General features: G+C 40.3%; 1 protein-coding gene across 1 annotated transcript in view; it reads right to left on the bottom strand.

The window, feature by feature from the left end:
- LOC105934233 (copine-9) overlaps positions 1-7,128 on the bottom strand; it is a 131,598-nt gene extending 124,470 nt beyond the window's left edge. The window contains 2 exon segments of the mRNA XM_036124875.1: positions 2,532-2,572; positions 7,040-7,128. Coding sequence (XP_035980768.1) covers positions 2,532-2,561 — 30 coding nt within the window. The 5' untranslated portion in view covers positions 2,562-2,572; positions 7,040-7,128.
- Between the last annotated feature and the right edge of the window lie 12,943 nt (positions 7,129-20,071).

The raw sequence follows: 20,071 nt of genomic DNA, 5'->3' as shown, positions 1-20,071 counted from the left end.
GTGGTCAGAATAACAAAGGACCACTACCAAAGTTATTCAATTTCTCCTCAACTTGACAGCTATGTGGTTGAAACTTGGACAAAATTGGGTGTTCCAACAGGATACCAATCCTAAACACATCCAAACATGTTTAAAAAGGATAAAATGGGCTAAATATGACTTGGAATGTTCTTTTCAAACCCCTGAACTTAATTGTTGTGAAAATGCATTATTTATACGCCAAATCATCACCAGGAAACTAACCAGTTGTCCCAAGAAGGTTGGTTCACTATCCAGCAAGTCGATCAAGGAGTAGTTAAACGACGGACATTTTGATTAAATACCAGTGGGGTTGTATGTGTATTTTTAAGGCTGTTTGATTTAATTTAGTGTGTGCACAAACTAGAGAAAGTCCACAATAAATTCCAACGTGATCTAGTTTTGTTTGTTTCTGTCCTTTTTTATTTATTGATGATGTATGTTGGTTCACCCAGAAAAAAAAAACACAGATCAGACACATCAAATCAAAGGCCAAATTTGGGCACTTCGGACGATAATTCAATAGCAATATATATCGATCGATAGATGTGCAGTTCAACAGAAAAAAGAGGGTACAATAAAAAGTTCAATAGAAGAACAGTGTTCCTATCTTTTGTACTTTCTAACGTATCCTGTAGGCTAATACTACAGTCATTACATCCTTCCATCCAATCACAAACGGAGACCCAGGAACAAGCATCAAAGAGTTCAGAGAGCATGTGTTCTTTTTTTTTTATTATTTTAAACTTAGAGTTTTGGTAAAGGCCTGGTCAAATAAAGGGTTGAGTTTGAATTCAGTGTTATTTACCTAAAAATAGGTCAGTAAGCAACCACATAAAATGGTCAGGGCTGCACTTACAATATATGTTTAAAATTATTTGATAATTATTGATGTTGATCAATAATTCACGTCTATCCCTTGTGGGGCTGCGAGGGGTGCTAGGGCCTCCAGCTGTCTCCAGCTGTCATATTGATCAACATGATTTCTATTTTATTGATATTCTTTTTTTGTATATCGTTCAGCCCTTTTCGGCACTTATGCTGATGATTAGTATATGTTTTAATTTGAACTAGAGCTGAAATTATTAGTTGAAAGATTGGAGAAACTTAATTACTCAAATTCCTGGAGGCAATGTATTCCCTGAAGGCTTCATCAAAGTCTATCTAACTAGTCAGCGCACTGCATTCTGGCCTGGCGCCTATTTGCGTTGCACATCGTTCTCACTCCCGCTAATGATAGCCTGCGCTGCTGATATGTGGATGCCATGTGGGACTGGCATCCTAGAGGGAGGCAGCGAGAAGCACTGAGAATATGACAGACAGTGTCAAAAGTGTAGGATCGCTTTAAACTTAGTGTAAACACGAGGAGCGTTACGTGATGCAGCTCGAAGGAGGGGCGCAGCCAGATACCGTGGCGTGCATGAAGCTAATAACACCTAGCGCGTTAGCTTATGGAGGTTTTCTCCTAGAAGTGGACTTAACTGAACGTTTTTTGTTGCTGTCAAACATCAAACATTTCAAATTATATTTATTTTTAATTTCTCGTCTGTTTTTACTCTAAAAACAGCAAGAACCTACATGCATTACATATGCTCATGTGGACAACATTACGCTTTTTGATGTGGAAAGAATTTTTCTTTAAAATTCCAGAATTGGACATGCAAGCATGTGCCAAATGGACATGGAGCACGTCCCGTATCTGTGTCCTCTGTTCCCCCACACTTTTCTCAGCAAATACAACTTCATAATCTGTCATTGACATGCAGTGTCTCTCTGAGCCGTCTTTATACGCACCATAAGCTAAGCATGCACATGCTAACGTCGGTGGCTCACCGAGAGGGTGAACTTTTACAATGTTGATGTTAGAAAATTTTTAGCTGTAGACATGCTGTATTATATTTTAAGCATTACATATTGATTTTAAGTAATTTAATTATTTGCTTACCTGCATATTCTCTTACATGTATTTTTAAGCACAAGTAGTTAAAAAAAGTCTGGAGAATGTCTACCTGATTACTTGATTAATCAACAGAATAATTGAAAGAATACTAAATTACAAAGATAATCGTTAGCTGCAGCCTTAATTTGAACTATCCGTTCAAAGTTGTCTATTTAATTGTTTTTTTTTTCATTTTTTTAATATTAGTTGGATAAGTGCAGGTGTTGAGTCCTGTATTCAGAAACATTCCTGTGCCACTTTGACTGGTTTTCAATCCTGGCTCATTTCCATCCTGCCCTGCATGCTAAAGCCCATCAACCTTTCCATCCTGACTTTTCTGTCTTGATCCAAATATGTAATTTACCACTGCCTCGCGTAATGAATGCTGACCTTTGGGGTTGTTAAAACGTATTTGAGCCACAGGGGAGAGGAGAAGCATTCATTGTCTTATCAAGACAAAACTATAATACAGATTATTGCTATTTTAAGAAAGGTTTGCATTATACAGGTAAAAGATCGGCAAACATAGAAAATAACAACAAGCATTTCAGGAAATAAAAAGGTTCACACATACCTGGATCTGACTTGGAGAATGTATCCACATCCAGGAGACCCCTGGAAATAAAGAACAAATGAAGGTAAAATGTAGGTAACCTACTTCACTGTGTTCTGCCAATAGATTCATTTATTAACATTTACAGAATTCCCTTTTGGATCTCTTTTCTTCACTCTTTTTTTGAGTGTTCCCAGAAAAAGCCTCAGCTAAGCCCCCAAAGTGAGGTCAGAGCAGATTTAACAGTTTCGAAAAGTGACTGTGAAACCAACCCTCGAAAAGAATATGTCATGCGTTTCCAAGAACTGAGTGCAGGACTGGCTGTCATGGAGGCTCAGGAAGGAGGTGATGAAATTGGCTTGTTCCTCAGCGCAAAGCAGTCATTGTTAATCATGCTGGGGAGATAACTGTATTAACACCAAGCTGGAATTAAGAGAACCATAACAATTACCTACGCCGAATTCCCACATTATGGCAGCATTCCACGGTGTTTGATATATACAGTGATTAAAAAATGTACGCCCTTTTTTTAATACATTCTTTAGGGCTCATTTTACCTCATAACATAATAAAATGATCTGAGCTTTTTTTATAAGTATAAGCTTTTGGGCTACTTCTGATCATTCATTAAAAATCCAAACAGCACTCCATTAGTAACTATGACTCTCCATTAACTTATTTGTTTATCCATCCTCCTGCACATTTTCGCCTTTTAACATGAGTGAATGTAAAACTGTGCCCAACTTTCAGCTTCCTATGCTGTCTTTGAATGTGCGGGACTCTCCTGCATCGTGGTGTGTGTCTCTTAATGCTGGTCTACTCTACCTGTGAGCAATGCTCCAGCACACCTTAACCCTCCTCGGCCATTCTGCGTCGCATATGCCTCTATCTGCTTACCCTCCACGGGGTCCGCCTTTTTCCCTGCACTAGAAAGAAACCCTCTTGCTCTTGAGAAAAGTTGATTAAATTGATTGAGTTGTAGTAATGCACCACATTACATTGTAAGTTACATAATGCCTTACCAAAATGAGAAAAGTAATTAGATTAGATTGCTAATTAAATAACACCGTTATTTCGCAACGCCATTACTCCCATCACTGATCATGTAAATGGATGCACACAATAAGTGTGTGTAAGTTCACACAAACATAAGTTCTAATGAGATAAAATAATGACATGACTGAATCAAAAGTACATACTTCCATAAACAGTATTAACACTTATACTATTAGTGTTATCTTTCCTACTGTTTGGCCAAACGATATATTTCACTAAACGAAGAATTAAGATAATTAAATTCAAGTTTCTCATACCATAAATGTATTGTGTTTTGCCCTTAATCAGAAATAACCCTGCACCTTCAAAAAATGTCATTCATTTTCCTTATGGAGTCGCGAGGGGTGCTGGTGCCTATTTTCAGCTGTCAATACATATATATATATATATATATATATATATATATATATATATATATATATATATATATATATATATATATATATATATATATGTATATATATATGATCCTAAGAGGCCTCTGGTGGAGGACCTGAGCTTGACAAATGGAGAGCCAACCCACCCTGCTGAGGAGTATGAGGGGTGGGTGAGAGAGCAGTTTTTATATATAGATAAATAGATACAGAATGTGAGGACGTACAGGTGTTACTTTGTGGTGAAGAACAAACTCTCCAAAAAGGAAATCTGTCAACTTACAGTTCTTCCTACATGCCTGCTCTCTCCTATCATCAGGAGATGCTGTGTGGGTCATGGCTGACAGAACCAGATTCTGGATACAAGAACGTAGGACAAGCTTCCCTTGCAGGGAGTTTGGAAACATCATTAGTCGTAAGGTGAGCTTCTCATGGCTCGACTCAAGGTAGAGTCAAAGGACTCAGTTGATGTGGTTGAGATACTTTATCAGTTTGTCTCCAAGAAATCTGTCTGAAGCTTTTCTGGACATATGGCCATAGGCGGTGATCCAGGGAAGACCCACAACCAGCCAAATATTTCCCTTCTTGCCTGGGGACGGATGTACAGGTGGATGGAGGGACATAACAGAAACCCCTGCAGGGTTTCTTTTACAAGTTAACATCATTTATGTTGTTTTTTGTTTTTTAGATGATGTGCACTAGGGGTGTTATGTCACATGTGTTTTAAGAGTTGCAGTATGAAAAATTAAATGGTTTAATTTTTATATTTTCTTGAATAAAATAAAATACCGTAACTTAACAATAACAATAAAAATGCTTAACAAAATGTATGCTCATTAAAAAAAAAAAAAAATCTTTAATTACACTCTTCATTACTTTTAAGGGTGCTCTAATTGCATTGTAGCTTTTCCAGTAATGGAGGAAGCTTAATAGTAAAATCTACCAGCATTTTTAAAAAGTACGGCAGCAAATTATCTCAGCCAGCCGGTTTTCTGATGTTTAAACGTTCGAGGTGTTAAAGCCCATCTAACACCCAGTCTGGATATCACCACAGCAGCTGTGAGGAAGTTCTCATGACGGATTCTAAGAGATTCGCACAAGCAACAAGACGCACTCAAGGTTTCATTAAAGCAGCATTTTGTGCTTTTACTGAGGCTTTCGAACATCTTTCGCTGTGCATCAGGGTACCTTTACACTTGCCATATTTCTATCTGATGATCTCCCAATTTTTATTTATTTTTCATGTATTTTTTGAAATGTTCTGCATTACACAAAGGTCTAATAAAAGGGGGTGACTAGCTTTACGTCACGCTGGTTTCAGTTGTTCTTTAAATGAATAAGAAATGACACTGAGGGTTAAGGGCTTTGCTGCAAGCAGAGCAATCTTGTCAAGCATTCTAAATGAAAACTCATTCGATAGATGTCAAAAAATAATATAAGCAGTAAGAAATATGTCCTCTTTAATAATTACAACCACAAGGCAGCATCTTTTTTGTGAAGTAGTGATAACTTCACATCTGATAGAACTCTGAAGATTTATGGAATGATACTGTGCTGTGGGAAAAAAAGATGATTTACCTGATTACAGACCGTTTCTGTTTTTGCTTTTTGTTACCCTTAAATGTTTCAAATCACCCCCCCCCCCACCCCCCAAATGGTAATATCACACAACGACAACCTGATAAAAACAAAAAGAAGGAGCCAACAGTTTGTGATGTTAAACTCAAGTTCCATGTGGTTATGCAGCCGGACAATAATCCAAAGCACACCAAAGAGAACACAAGGAGTGGCCTAGTTAAAGTCCAGAGTATGATCTAATAGCTATGGCATGACCGTATCTTCCAATCTGTCTGAATTAAAACAATTCTACGAGGCAGAGCGGGGCAGATTTCCTCCACGGAGATGTGAAAGGTTACAGCAAACCTTTGAGGGTGGTTGTTACCGCCAAAGGTGGCAAAACCAGTTATTAAAATGAAGAGAAATACATTTTTCACACACAGCCGGCTAAGATAAAAGAGCTTTTTTTCCCTTAAGAAACAAAATCTAAATTTTTTATATATACTTTGCATTATATTAAAATTAGCTTCATGATCAGAAAAATTTCAGCCCGACATACCAAAGAAAGAAATCTGCAGGTGGAAAAAAAAGACTTATCACAGCACTACATATATCAGCTACTCAGAGCAAAGACCATCTTTCAGCAGATCATGTTCCCAAACAGAGAGCAGCACATTTGTCATTTTCTGTTTGAAGAGCGAAACGGGGAAACACAGCCAGGCATTTTTGACGAAGACGCTGCAAAGACAGCCCCAGTGTTGGACACGGCCAACCTAATCACGGATGCTCTCTATTTCGGGGCTCAGGTCTGGGCTCCCAGGTTGGGGCCATCTAACTCAGCCAGCCGTCTAGCTGGCCCTCTCAAATCTCGCCGGTCTCAGGAGGATCTTGCACAGGAGCCACGGCTATTCATAATTCAGGAGCAAGCTGGGAAGACAGTGAGGCACACCACCGGGCGAGCAGGCAGGCTGGCAGGAAAAAAGAAAAGACCCTGCTGAGCTTTACTGATCGGTCAGTCCGTCGCTCAGTCTTCCAACCCTTCAACTCAAGGGGCAAAAAAAAAAAAAAAAAAAAGTGTTGATTTATTTCAGGATCCAAAATCTGACATAATTAACTGTGGGCTAAATTACACTGGCAGGCTGGGGGGGATCAGAGGGAATCCACTCGGCCGCCAGACTCCATGCAATAAGATGAAGAAACTAGAACATTTTTATCACTTTGATGTGCACACTGTAGGCAGCTGGGAATCCCAATTACACATGGTGCTCTCAATATAGATAGATAGATAGATAGATAGATAGATAGATAGATAGATAGATAGATAGATAGATAGATAGATAGATAGATAGATAGATAGATAGATAGATAGATAGATAGATAGATAGATAGATAGATACATACATACATACATACATACAAACATACAAACATACATACAAACATACAAACATACATACATACATACATGGATGCAGACTTCTTTAATAATAATAATAATAATAATGGCAATAGTAATAATAATAATAATAATTTTGCTCTTACTTGCAGGAAACTGTAACTTCTATTTTAGTTGCAGGGACTCTGGTGTTCAGAGGGTCGAACTCCCCTATTGAAGCCATCATCTCGCCTCACGACGCTAATGATCATCCGCAAACCCGCCTGGAAATCTGGAAGAGTGGAAAGACGTGACGGCTCAGCACTCGGATCGTGATCGCAGTGAATCCATGGCTGAGATCTGCCTCTGGGTTTTCACCTGCGGAGCGGCGGAGGAGGGAGAGGGAGGGGCGGGGAGGGGCGGGGAGGGGGGGGGCAAGCCCACATGAGGAGAGAGGCTGAAAGTTGGGAGGCAGATTTAAAGTTCATTCAGCCCTCTCTCCTGTCATGTGCACGGCCACGCTGCGCTCCCGGGGTCTGTCCCGGCGCTGGCTCGGAAGGAGGAGAGCGCCACCCACCGGTGGCATCCAGCAGCAACAGCGAGGTGCGCCTCCTTTCTGCTTTCCAGGGCGCGTTGGAACCCCCCGCGCGTCTTAACGCCGATTACGTCTCAAAGTTTATTGTCATTATAGCTGTGAACCAACCCCTCATACATATTAACGTCCCTTCTGTGTTTCCAGAAACGGTCACCTGACCTTTTCCGTCTCTCCCCTCTGTCTCTGTCGTCGTCTAAATGAGGGATTCCCCCTCTGTTTGGAAATCTGATGATGTTTTCTGTTTTCTGCACCGTGCCAGTTGCAGGGCGCAAATCCTGTAAGGCTAATGGCTCGATCGCAGGGTTTCCCTTCAGCTTTGCGATCTTATAGTGCCCTTGTGCTGAGAATACAGGCATTCTGATGCCGTGACTTTACCCAGAGATCCGCTGACAGGATGAAAAGCATGAAGTAAAATAAAAAAAAACATATTGTCCATAGTACCTGCATAATATTCCATGGTATGGAATCCTATCAGCTAGAGTTTATCCGTGGCTTGCGTTCCCTCAACAGCAATTTACCCTTATTTTCTGTTGTTATTTTATTACAACCACACATTTCAATAAGTTTTGTTGGTAAATTATAAGATAGAAGTTAAAGGAAAGCATGATTTTCACGCTGCTTTTTGTAATAGAAAAAATAGAAAACTGCGCAGCACATGTCTCTATCCATGCGTTTCCATCTAATATGCCTAAATGTAATCAAGAGCCTTCTGAAGGACATGACACCAGGCATCAAAAGAGATAATAAGCTTAATTTTAAACAGGTTAGGATAGTTCTATTGACTATATCAAACATGTTCTTTACATTTTTTGTACAAAATCATTCTTAGATAATGAAATGTCACCCCCTTGTCGCCACCTGTTTTGAGCTTTCAAAAGGAGCAGTTTTAGAGCTCTGTCACTTTCATGAAAATGAGCTGCAGCTGAACCCCCAGAATTCAGTGTTTACACTCGCACTCTATACATGTGAAAAAGGCTACAAACAGATGCACAAGGTTACAATGGTACATCTTTGACCTTGAGTCAGACCCAGAGGCAGAACAAGTGGAGCCTCCTGCACAAACAGCAAAGATGCAGCAACAGTTTCTAAACGGCATGCTTTCTAAATGGACACAGGGGTGTAACTATAGCCTGTTGTTAGCTTTAGCTTGTGCTAAATTGCAAATTGTGTTCATGCCAAACAGTTATTGTACAACCCATAAAAACTAGCCGGTGTAGTTCCAGGGTGCATTCGCAACCTCTGACACTTCGTGTTGCTTTTTGGAGTAATGGCCTCGTCATCACAGAGCCATGCTGGTGTGTTTTTTTGAGACAGGAGTGGTTTCACTTTGGATGATGCACGCTTTCGTCAGCTTCATTTAACTCCACAAGGTCAAAATATGTTCATTGGTGTGTGGGAGTACAGAACCCATCTCCTCCCTCTACCGTCTGATGACTGTACCATCACATGCTGTTTGTGATGTTCTAACAGTTGACCGAGGCCCCTTCAGGGATTTGGGAATCGTCCCCAAGGACGGACCACACAATTCTCTTCCTGATGTCTTGGCGGATTTCTTTCATTTTCCAATTATGACACAAACAGAAGGAGTGTGTTTGTTCAAACAATTGCTCATACAGCGCTCTGTTCTATATGTTACCTGCTCACACGGATATGCTGTACCCTACCAGTTTACAGGTGGGCCATCAACACTGTAAGTTCTATTTTGGTTAGCAAGTGGGCTTAATAGTAGCAATCTGCCCCATGTTTAGCTCCCAATGAGCCTGTCTGCTAGTTATCCAGCTGGGAGTCTGTTCGCTGCTGTTTTTTTCCTTTTTGGACGAAGATTCTAAAACATCAATTCAAACCTCGCCGACTGTTTGTTGCTTTAAATGCGCAGTTTAATGGACTGAGTGAGTGTATTTGTTGAAGCGCTGTGATGCCGCTGTTTTATTCAGGCTGTTTTGTTTGTTCTTTTTTAGGGACTGAGGCGCCGTATGGTGGCGGTGGTGACCCCTGGTGGCGGTGTCTCGTTTTGTGTGTTTATTTTGTTGGAGTACCCTTTTTCTTTTGTTTCCTGTGTTTATGTAGTGTCTAGGGCAGGGGCCACCAACATGGTGCCACGTAGCCCCCAAGGACCATACGTGTGGTGCACTCAAGCCTGATTAAAAAAATAGCACAACCCTCCAGTGAGCTGCATCTAAAATGTTATTTGAATTAGTTGCTCTTCCTTTTTAATCATACTTGTATTTACATAGATTTAAAATGAGAACTGTATTAAAAACATGTTTATATTACATAAAGTTAAGGTGAGCTCTGACTCTTCTAGTTCAAAGGTCCGTACAGGTAGCCCTTTGTATGGCCCGGTACCGATGAAGTAGCTCTCAACTTCTAAAAGGTTGGTTATCCCTGATCTATGGTGATCCCTTTTTTTTACTGGATCTTGTCCCCTTGTCTTTACAGCCTTCCTCACTGGTAAAGCTTCAGTCACCCCTCATATTTTTAAATAACTTCAGCCAAGGTCCTGTCTAACAATTTTAGAAATTCTATCTTAACTATTTTTTTTTTTTCTGTTTTAGGACATCGCAAATTGAAACTTTAAATATTTTTTAAATGTAGCAACATCTATGCCCTGCAATAAATTTTGTAAAATTGATTTGAATCTCGTCTCCTTCTTGAAGCGGAACAAACCTGTGTGTCCTTTTACTATTTTCCCCAGTAGGATAATTCCAGGTGGCGATGTTGGTTCCCTTCACTCATTTCAAATTCATCAGACTTTAACATCCTCCATTATAACTTTCATATTACTAAAGTAAAACCGGGTATCACAGTCTGGGCTTTCTCAGAGATAGTAATGTTATTGTAAATGAAAATCTGAATTTGAAGAAGATAATAGTAAAAAAAAAAAAAATCTCAATAGAAAACGGTTATTTGCTATTTAGCATATAAAAAGGATTTGGAACTAAAACTGGAAAGGTTTATTCTGATTAAATGTGAGACAGTGAATGAAAGAAAAAGTTTGTAGAAAACGCACACCTGACAGAAGGGTTGACCTTTACATCCGGTAACATTTCTGTCCTCTTAGTGGATACCAGCTGAGTAAGAGCTGCTGTAGTTCCTGGTTTCCACTCCATCACAACAACTCCCAGAGTACTAAGCAAGTATAGAGAATGGATGGATGTAGAGTACATGTTTTTGCCCTGGCTATAATTCACATCAGTAAGCAAAAATGTATCAGCTTTTCCTTTAAGTCCATGTAATATAACTGGTTCAAGATAAATTAAGATTAAGAAAGTGGGTTGCTTGGAGTCCAGTTTGAATAGAAAATCTCAGTTTGCAAAGGCCTCATCAGTTAGATGTAGGTATAAACTCTAGCTTCTGACACCTATGTGCAAATGTGAATCTGAGCCTGAATTTACCAGTATGTATGAATTTGATTTCCTTTGTAGTTTGGATCTTCTTATTGAAAAGAACATTTCATATGTGTTCCAAATCAACTTCCAACAATGAGGAGGCTGGAAGAAAATAGCTTTACTGAAAAACTCACACCAGAGAATACTCAATTAATAAGCATTCCCTTAAACCATAAAAAAAATGCTGCCCTATGTTCCCCAAACTGGTGTAACTATTTTCTGACTATCAGTTTTGTCTTTCTCCTCCTCTGTCTGGTGGATTTGCTCTCGTGTTGAAGCTCACCGGTCTTTAAAACGATCATGTTCAAGTACCTTGTCACCTGGCCCCGGCTGCAGCAGAAGTGTTCTTGCACAGAAAGAACACATAAGAACAGCGGCACATTCTGAAGATGACGTTTTTTTTCTTAACTTTCACTGTGGGGTGACCTCAACTGGAAACTTCAGAAAGTAGAGAGGGAGGTGCATTATCCAGGACTGCTAGGCTGTTCCCAGAACATGATCGCTTCACAGCTGCCGAGCAGCCTGTTCAACCTGCTTCCACCTAGAGGAAACACAGAAGCGTATATCTGTCGCGGCAGACCTCACAGTAGCTTCTTCCCTCATGCTGTGAGACGACTAAATTCATCCTCCACACCTCACCGACGTTCTGAGCTTGTCACCTGATTGATTTTTCCTCTCTCTTTTTTCGCTAGTGTGATTTTAATGTGTGTTCCATGACGTGACCACTGCACCGTACTTAAACACGGACCGCCGATTCAGTTTTACTGCCGTTTGCTTTATATTGTAACAGTTCTGGAACCTTTGAGAAAACCTTACCTGTTTTTCTGGGCGTTCAAAAGATCTACGTTGACCTTAAATTAGATACAAACGTTGGTCTGATCAGAAAGCGTGACAGATTACCATCAGTACAGATATAAGAATAATGTGATCAAAACCTTAAGAACAGTGTTAGCTGGGAGAATACCACTGTTATGGCTTACAGAACGAGTAAATTATATGGAATAGTGTTGTTTTAAATGGCTGATTTTAAACGTTCATTAGAAGCTTGAAGAACCGCCGTGCCTCGTAAAAGTATTCATGGCCCTCAAGCTTTTTCACACTCTCTCAAATTACAACCACAAACACAGATGTGTTTTAATAGGAGTTTTTTCTTTTTTTTTTTTATAAACCAACATAAGGCAGAACATCACTTTGAACTGGAAGGAGAATTATACATGGGTTTCTACATTCTACTTCTAAATCTCCCCCCTTTTTTTAAATACAGATTTCAAATCAACCAGTTGCCTTATAATGCATCCTGTGTGTGATTTAGTCTCAGGATAAATCCATCTATGACGTGAAGCCCCTAGAGGTTTGTTTGAGAACGTTAATAGCCAAACAGTATCATGGAGACCAGGAGGCACAGCAGACAGGCCAGGTATGAAGTAATGGAGAAGTTAAAAGCTGAGTTAAGTGGAAAAACAACATCTCATTGAGCATTGTAAAGTCCATCACCTGAAAAGACTATGGCAGAATGGTACCCCTTCCAACAGATGGCCATTCAAAGAAAAGATAAGAGACGGGAAGGAGAGCTTACATCAGGGAAGCAGCAGAGAGGCCTGGTGCAACTCTGGAGGAGCTGCAGAGATTGACGGCGGATTAAACTCATATGGTCGACAAATCTAACCTTAGAATATTGATGGCAAAAAGGAAACCTGTTGCTCAAAGCAAGCCATAAGAAATCCTTTTTGCAGTCTCTCATAAGCGGGAAGACAGCAAACATGTGGAAAAGGTTGGTCTGATCAGGTGAAACCAAATTTGTATTTCCTGGCAAACGTACATGACAATTTACTCTGGGAGACTAAAACCCTCAACACATCCTCACAGTGGTGGCAGGATCATGCTGTGGGGGTGCTTGGATTTTTATTTTTTTAGCAGATACTGATGACGGGAATGTGGATGGAGCTAAATACCAGGGGTGCAACAATACATCGATCCACATCGATATATAGACTAAATGATTAACAAACCAATTACACTGATGCAAAATGAAAATACAGGTCCATATTGTCATTTTTAAATATACAGATTTAGTTTGAAATTCCGGCATGAGACTACCGTGAATGAGTGATCTAGATATTATTATTTCAAAGTTAGAAAAATGCTGTTTTTTGATTTCAATTCCTGATAAATGTAAGAGCACATAGAAATAAAATGGTCAAATTATTTTAGGACTTTGTTTTTGTGCGTTGATACCAATGTAAATAACAGTGGCTTATTTACATTAGGTTGATGATGTTGCATCACAGCGGGCAGATCAATCGGAAAATTGTAAACTTTGTGATACCGGCAAATATCATATCGTCATCCAAACAAATCAATATAGGATGGGATCATGATAAAGATGATGATTTACACCCCAATCCTAAAAGAGGCCGTAAAAGACGTGAGGCTCTGGTGGAGGTTCTGCTTTTAGCTGGACAGCAAGCCTAAGCATCCATCCAGAATAGTTCGGATTAAAGATTGTACTTGTGTTAAACTGTGATCTGAATCTAATTGAGCATACATTTGTTTTGTATGAGAGGTTGGAACAAAATTTTCAATCTGTAAATGTTCTAAATCTGGTAGAGACATACCCAGACCCACAACTGTAGCCAAATGACACACTGTGCAGATTTCCACATTTCTTCCTCTTAAAAGTTATCCTCTACTTTGTGTTGTTCCATCACATTAAATCTCCCCCCAAAAATACCCAAAACATTTTTGGTTTGGTGTGAACAGTTTTCGTAAGACGCTGCACATAAGTGTGGGATATGAGTTAGTAACCTCTGACAAACAAGGACACATACACCTCCTGTACATATTCACTGGATCAGATATTTAGTTGAGCCTGCACGCCCACCGTCAATTAGCACCAAAGAAAACCCAAGCTGCCTTCTTCTAATGAGATGTCGGCGCTTTCTAAATTTGGATGGGCTGCATCACTTAGTAATTTTCCATTACTCGGGTCTCCTGTAAGCAGCATGAAACCTCTTCAGAGCCTCCCACGAAGACCTCATCGTCCCATCATCTGTGAAACAAGGCTGCGCTTTGAAACCTCGTTTCTTTTTTTTTTTTTTGGAAAGCAACGCTGCACAGGTCATTAACAATCAGAAGGAGCTACCCAAAACACGGAGACAGAAATCCGAGTAGCAGCAAGTGCAAACAGGAAATAGTGATGTTTACTGCCACGCAGACTGGTAGGGGTGAAGCTTAAAAAGAAAGAAAAAAAAAAGAGCTCAATCTCCTGAAGAAGATTCGGGTCGAAGCATTGTCTAAAACATTTATAGCTTTATGGATGGTTCCCAGGTAATAGAGAGCGAGCGCGACTATATCAAGTTTCTCCCAGGCTTGTTGCACACCCATAATGACAAATAGATGTTACTCTCAACTGCACGTTCTTGTATGTGTGTGCCTTCCTCTGTCTGCATGTGTGTGTCTGCAGACCCACTCAATTTTGCAGCTGATCAGGCAGAAATTGAAAATTTTCATGGGTCAAGGAGGCAGCAGAGAGAGAAAATGGGAAGTGGGGGCCGGGATGAAAAGAAAGGACGATGGAGGGGGAAATTGGAGTGGGATGAAGAGAAAAGCTAGAGGAGACAGAAGAAAGTCGTGTTATTTACCCAATTTCCCCTCTGCTGTCTCTGGATCATTCAGAACTGGGACACGTAATGGCATGATAAAGGGGACACTGGGTTCAAGGGAGTGTGTGTCTGAGTCCGTGGAGAGGCAGCTAATTACCCAAGGAGGGGAAATCCTGTTTAGTTTCCATCTCAGTGGCCAGCAGAAAGCAGGTCTGACCCATCGTGGCATTCTCCTGGTAAGGAAAAAAAAAGAAGAATTGCTCCCTTGATATATTTATCTGCTAATTCTACATACCTTATAAAATCTGGTATGCAGTCTCAGGTCAGGATGTTCTAAGATCTTTGGGAAAGCCTTTCTTAGAAGGACAGGTAGAATCACTGTGGAATCAGTTAGGTTAAATTTAGAGCCCCAAAATATTTAAACACATGAAGAACAGATTAAACACTCAGTCTTTCATTTCAGCTCACTCCGAATTCCCTTATAGAGTAAGGACTCTTTAGCCACAGCAGAAATGTGCAGTGAATAAGGAAGGCGGTAGGAAAAGTAGCCTATATGCTCCCTACTGCAGCTAGTATTGCCTAGGAACCCCACAATTAATTATAGGTATCCCACAATTCTTTGGGTGACATGACACATCAGCACAGCCCTCTCACGGAAATCAACGGAAATGTCTGGAGAGAAGAGTTTGTGCACTTTGTAGTTTATTTTTTGGAAGGCTGTAGGCCCGGATTTGAGTGGCAGCATCCATGTGTGTTTCTGTCACATAATGACATCGGAGTTAAAAGCTGTCCGACATCAGCACAACATTCCAAAGATCCTTTCATCCACACGATGAAGTTCTTACTGCTGACCCCATGAAATGTCAAGGAACAGGAGCTATAAGCTATTATTAAGGGTATGAATATGGAGCCTCTGTAATGGATTACGCTGGTGAACCCGATATTCAGCCAAACACAGAGTTATGTTTTAAAAGGTTTATTGAAGGGGATGAGTAGTGGCAGGTAAAGCAGGAAAGCAGAACCAGACTGACCAAAGGTTGCAGGCATCGACGGGCCAAACCAGTAGAGAGGGCAGTGGCTGAGCAGAACAGGCGATGTGGACCGAAGGAACCAGCAGAACTGGCAGAGCGGAACTCATGTGGAAACAGGCAGAACTGCAGCACGCAGACTCAGGCAACTTTCAACAGAAGAGTCCAGCTGGCTGAGCACACAGGATCTGGTAGAGGCAGAGCACATCACAAAAGACAAGACGTTAAGTAGGCATGTGAACAGGTGAGCAGAGTTGACTCTAATTAGTGCAGCAGGTGGATCTGATTAAGAGCAGAGTGGTGGCTGGAAGGAGACTGAGCTGATTGGATAGTGACTGAGAGGTGACAGGCTGATACTAGAAAAAGGTTTCGCCTGACTTAAAAAATTGAAGCTCAAAATGATATAAATACAAGTTTTACATTTGAAAATACAACTGAGAATGTTGCTTTAAAATTCAATATTTTTGTAAAAAAAAAAAAAAAAAGAGTAGTGTTGTGTAGTTAATAACCACTAGGGGCGCTAGACCTGTGACTTCTTGAAGGCCACTTGCAATAGTACACTGTCTCAAAATTCAGTCACCCTCCGTGGTTTGGAATCTTACAGCAGATCACTTTGAACCAGTAGGTTGAGAAGTCATCGTCATTAGTCATATCAGGTTTGCTGTAGTTGTGTTTGGACGGAAGTCCGGACAAAATCTTAGGAGAGGCATGTTGCATGGTGAAGTAAATAATCAAGGCTTACCGAATGACAGGAAAACAGGAACCAGGAGCACGACACGGATAAGATGAGAACAGAGTAGAATGACAGAGGAACTATCAATTATTGTGACAGTACTGGCTGAACTTATAGGGGAGGACACGGAAAGAACAGCAGGTGGAGCAATTAAACACAGGTGAACAGGAGGAAAATGAACCGGCAGGGACAGGAGGGTAACACAATCTTACAGGGAACATGAGAATGGCCAGACATGAGTCCAAAAAAAATTAATAAGAAAAATCATATCTAGAAAAATCTACAGAACTACTGAAAAAATAAAGAACAAAAGCTAAGTAAAACAGGAACTGAATCTAGAATGTACTATTAACATACATACTGAACAGAAACTAAAATAATAACAGAAACAAGGATCTAGGGCAGGGGTGTCAAACTCATTTCTATATGGGGCCACTTTGGCGTCACAAAGTCATGAAAAGGGCCGGTTGCACGTGTATAGACGATACTTTTAATTTCATAATTTCATTCCAGTTCAGATAGAAGTATAAAAAATGCACAGTAACATAAAAGTAGCAACCTTAGGCCCAGTTTATACAGTTTATCTGCAAAAAATGTTGATATTGGGGTGAATTACACTTACAGGAGGCACAGATTTAGCCACTTTATACACTTTAAAAGGATATATGCCTCTACTTTATGACATGATATGCTTTTTTTTGGCTCTTGAGGGCCGGATAACTTACCTTGACGGGCCGGATTTGGCCCGCGGGCCTTGAGTTTGACACCTGTGATCTAGGGAGAAACAATACTAAAAGTGCAAAAGAGAAACTGCAGAACTGCCAGGCAGTTATCAGAAGTAACCAAACCCCTGGGGATCCTCACACATTAGCTCTTGTGTTTAAGGGGAGCTCTGACTGCCGTAAAGCGGCGATCTAGGTCACATGACCCGTTCAGCGACAGATCCGGTCCTCTCAAGTTACTTAGGTTTTTAAGGTCAGCCCGCGCGACGCATCAATACACGCCAAGTGCTGTATATTGATATATCTCAAATTAGGCTAATACTTGGGTCAGAACTTGCACAGTGCTGCTTTAATTTGTATAATTTAAATTTCATAGATAGCTGAACCTTTATGTAAGGTTTTACATTGTATCTGTTTGAAATGGATAACTTTGCTGAATAAAATGTTATTCAAGATTTTATAAATTAATTTAGTGTTAATATTAATTTTTTTATGAAGGAGAATCCTTTTTCCAACACAGTCAGTTTTCTTCAATGTAGGGGATCTCTACCCTAGAACAAACCAAGGAAAGGATGGAGATGGAAGGCAGTTTTGATCTACCTCAGAAGTGACTGAAATGTTATTAAATGAGTTCTAATTAGATTTGCAATTTCATGTTTTTCTGCGATTAAGTTCCCTTGAGCAAGTATTTTATTGATTTATTTTATTTTTATTTGCAATTTCCAAGATGTTATCCTTCATATTAATATGGTGACAAAATAAACCAGTAAAACTAAATGTTATAGTCCATACCTCCACTCTCTGTGCTTTATCTGCAGTGGATTAAAGTAGCAATCAGTCTTTCTAGCTGACAGAGAGATGACGCAGAACCTGGTGAAGCCGTCGGTCCATTACAGAGCAGACACAAGGAGATAAAAGACACTTACATCATCATTTGATTCAAAATCAAAGACGTGATGTTTTAATGTCAATGCTGCACACACAGTTTGCTGACATGTGTTTTAATGACAGACAAAAGAAAAACGGTTTCCTTCTGGAAAGAAAACTAGAAGACAACTGATGACTCCAGTGATGTTTTATTGCATTGTCCTGTTCTTCATTACATTTGTTTCAAGCTCTTCTTTTGATTTTAGCTGCCAAGAAGAAACTCATGATCCTTTTAAAAAGCTGATGGAGCTGTCATGTTTGGTTTTCAGTTGGAGCCAAATGCAGGCAGATAAGTAGCAGTGAATTAAAGTGAAGCGTTTTAGACATGGGGCCTGTGGACCTTGGCTTCATGTCTTCCCCCCACCCTCTCAACCCCATTTCTTGTCAGCCAACTGTCAAATAAAGGCCCCTGGTGCGACAAAAATAAAAAAAATAAAAAGATTTGACGGATAAAATCCTTTGGAGAAAAGAGTCCCCGTTTACAACTATCGAAAACCCAACATGTCTAAGTCTGCAATCGGCTTCCATCCATCAACTCTAAATATTTGGTACATAAAATATATTTAGAAGAGGTCTATTCAATTGTCCATGTCATTCTGTTGGTTGTCGTTTTAATTTACCTTGCAGATGAAAATTTGTATTAGAAGTGTGGCACAGGAAGTGGCTATTTTCTGGTAACTGAGTTTGTCACTTTGCATGGCATTCAATATTTCAGACAGAATGACTGGCTTCAAAATCACCTTAGTTTGAGAGCTTGCAGAGAGCCTCCTCTGCTAGACTCATCCCCAGAAAGCATCCGTCACGTTTGTGAGGTCCTAGATTTTTACATTAAAATGCACACCAAAGATGCATGCAAATACAAGCCATGTCTGGATTATATTTTCTTACTTTGTCCTAAATGCTGACGTAAATCATTTAGATTTAGGAATAGGCACTGGCAGGTACAGAGTCCACGTGTGACACCTTATCGAGGCTCAGAAAGTCAATGCTCGGCACCGTGGATCTCCAGAGTCCACATATGGTGATGAAATGTCAGGTTTTTGTTATGTTAAAAAAAGGAAACCACGGTAGATCATATCAAAACCTTTTTTGACCTTTAATGTGGCACACAGCATATCATGTACAATTCAACAGGAAAACCAACCTAAGATAGAGGGGAATATAAAGCATACGTCAGCACAAAAGGGCTTCGTTGTACTTGGAATACATTGCCGTAACAGTGGGTGCGACACTAACATCATATAGGACTGTTGCCAGGAGATGCCCACACCTCACCCAGATGACCGATTCAGTGTTGGAAGCACACATGAGAAACAGAAGGGGAAAGATTTATCACATTTATCACAACTAATATCATGGTTGCGATATTTACCAATAAAAATGGCGTTGCCTGATTTTCTAATGTACACCCTTAAACTAACACTTTGTCAAAGAAGCGTCTCATTCAGTCACAGCGTTCATCGTGCTGCGGTTGAAGTCTGGCTTCACCAGATCGCTTCACATTGCTCCAAGTGGTTCGGGGAGATTTTAGTCAGGCCCGCATGTTTTCTTTGGAGCAGAATGTATTTGTTTTGCAGCTCTACTCCTTAGTACAGACACGGAGAGAAGGCAGTGGATTTGTGTCGCGCATAGAGCCCAACCAGAACTCTTTCAGAAAGGCTGTCAGCAATCTTGGCAACCTCTCTGAATAGTTTTCATGTTAGAAAAGCATCACAGTGCTGCGAGGCTACTGTTTAGACTTCTCACAACTATTTGGTACCACCTCCGCTGCACGTTGGTATTTACTAAATTCTGTGGAATTTTGGTTATCCCATTTCGTTGATTGTTGTCTTCATGCAAGGAGATCATCTTAATCTTTTGTATGATTCTTGGATGTCTCGGGTTCCTGTTTTCTGTTCTCCCTTCTCTCCCTGTGCAGCATCTATCCCGTGGGCGGTTCTGTCTCCACTGCTCACTGACATCTGAAGCTCTTCAGCTGCTTACCTGGTCAGGTGTTTGGGAAACAACGTAGCTCAACTCCAATGCTTGTGGGACGGAGTAAAGCAAAGATGCAGACGTTCTTGCCACACAGTCGCTGCAATCTAAAAATGCAGAACATCCAAATAAAATCACGTAATTATGTTCAGAGGCTTTGGCAGGAGTATTGGGAAATAAATGACGCAGGAAGACATTTGTCTGGCGTTCAAAAATCTGCAGGACGTGC

This window comes from Fundulus heteroclitus, chromosome 1, assembly GCF_011125445.2.
Source record: "Fundulus heteroclitus isolate FHET01 chromosome 1, MU-UCD_Fhet_4.1, whole genome shotgun sequence".
Lineage (NCBI taxonomy): Eukaryota > Metazoa > Chordata > Actinopteri > Cyprinodontiformes > Fundulidae > Fundulus > Fundulus heteroclitus.
The sequence above is the reverse complement of the archived record's forward strand: the minus strand, read 5'-3'. Positions and strand labels throughout refer to the sequence as shown.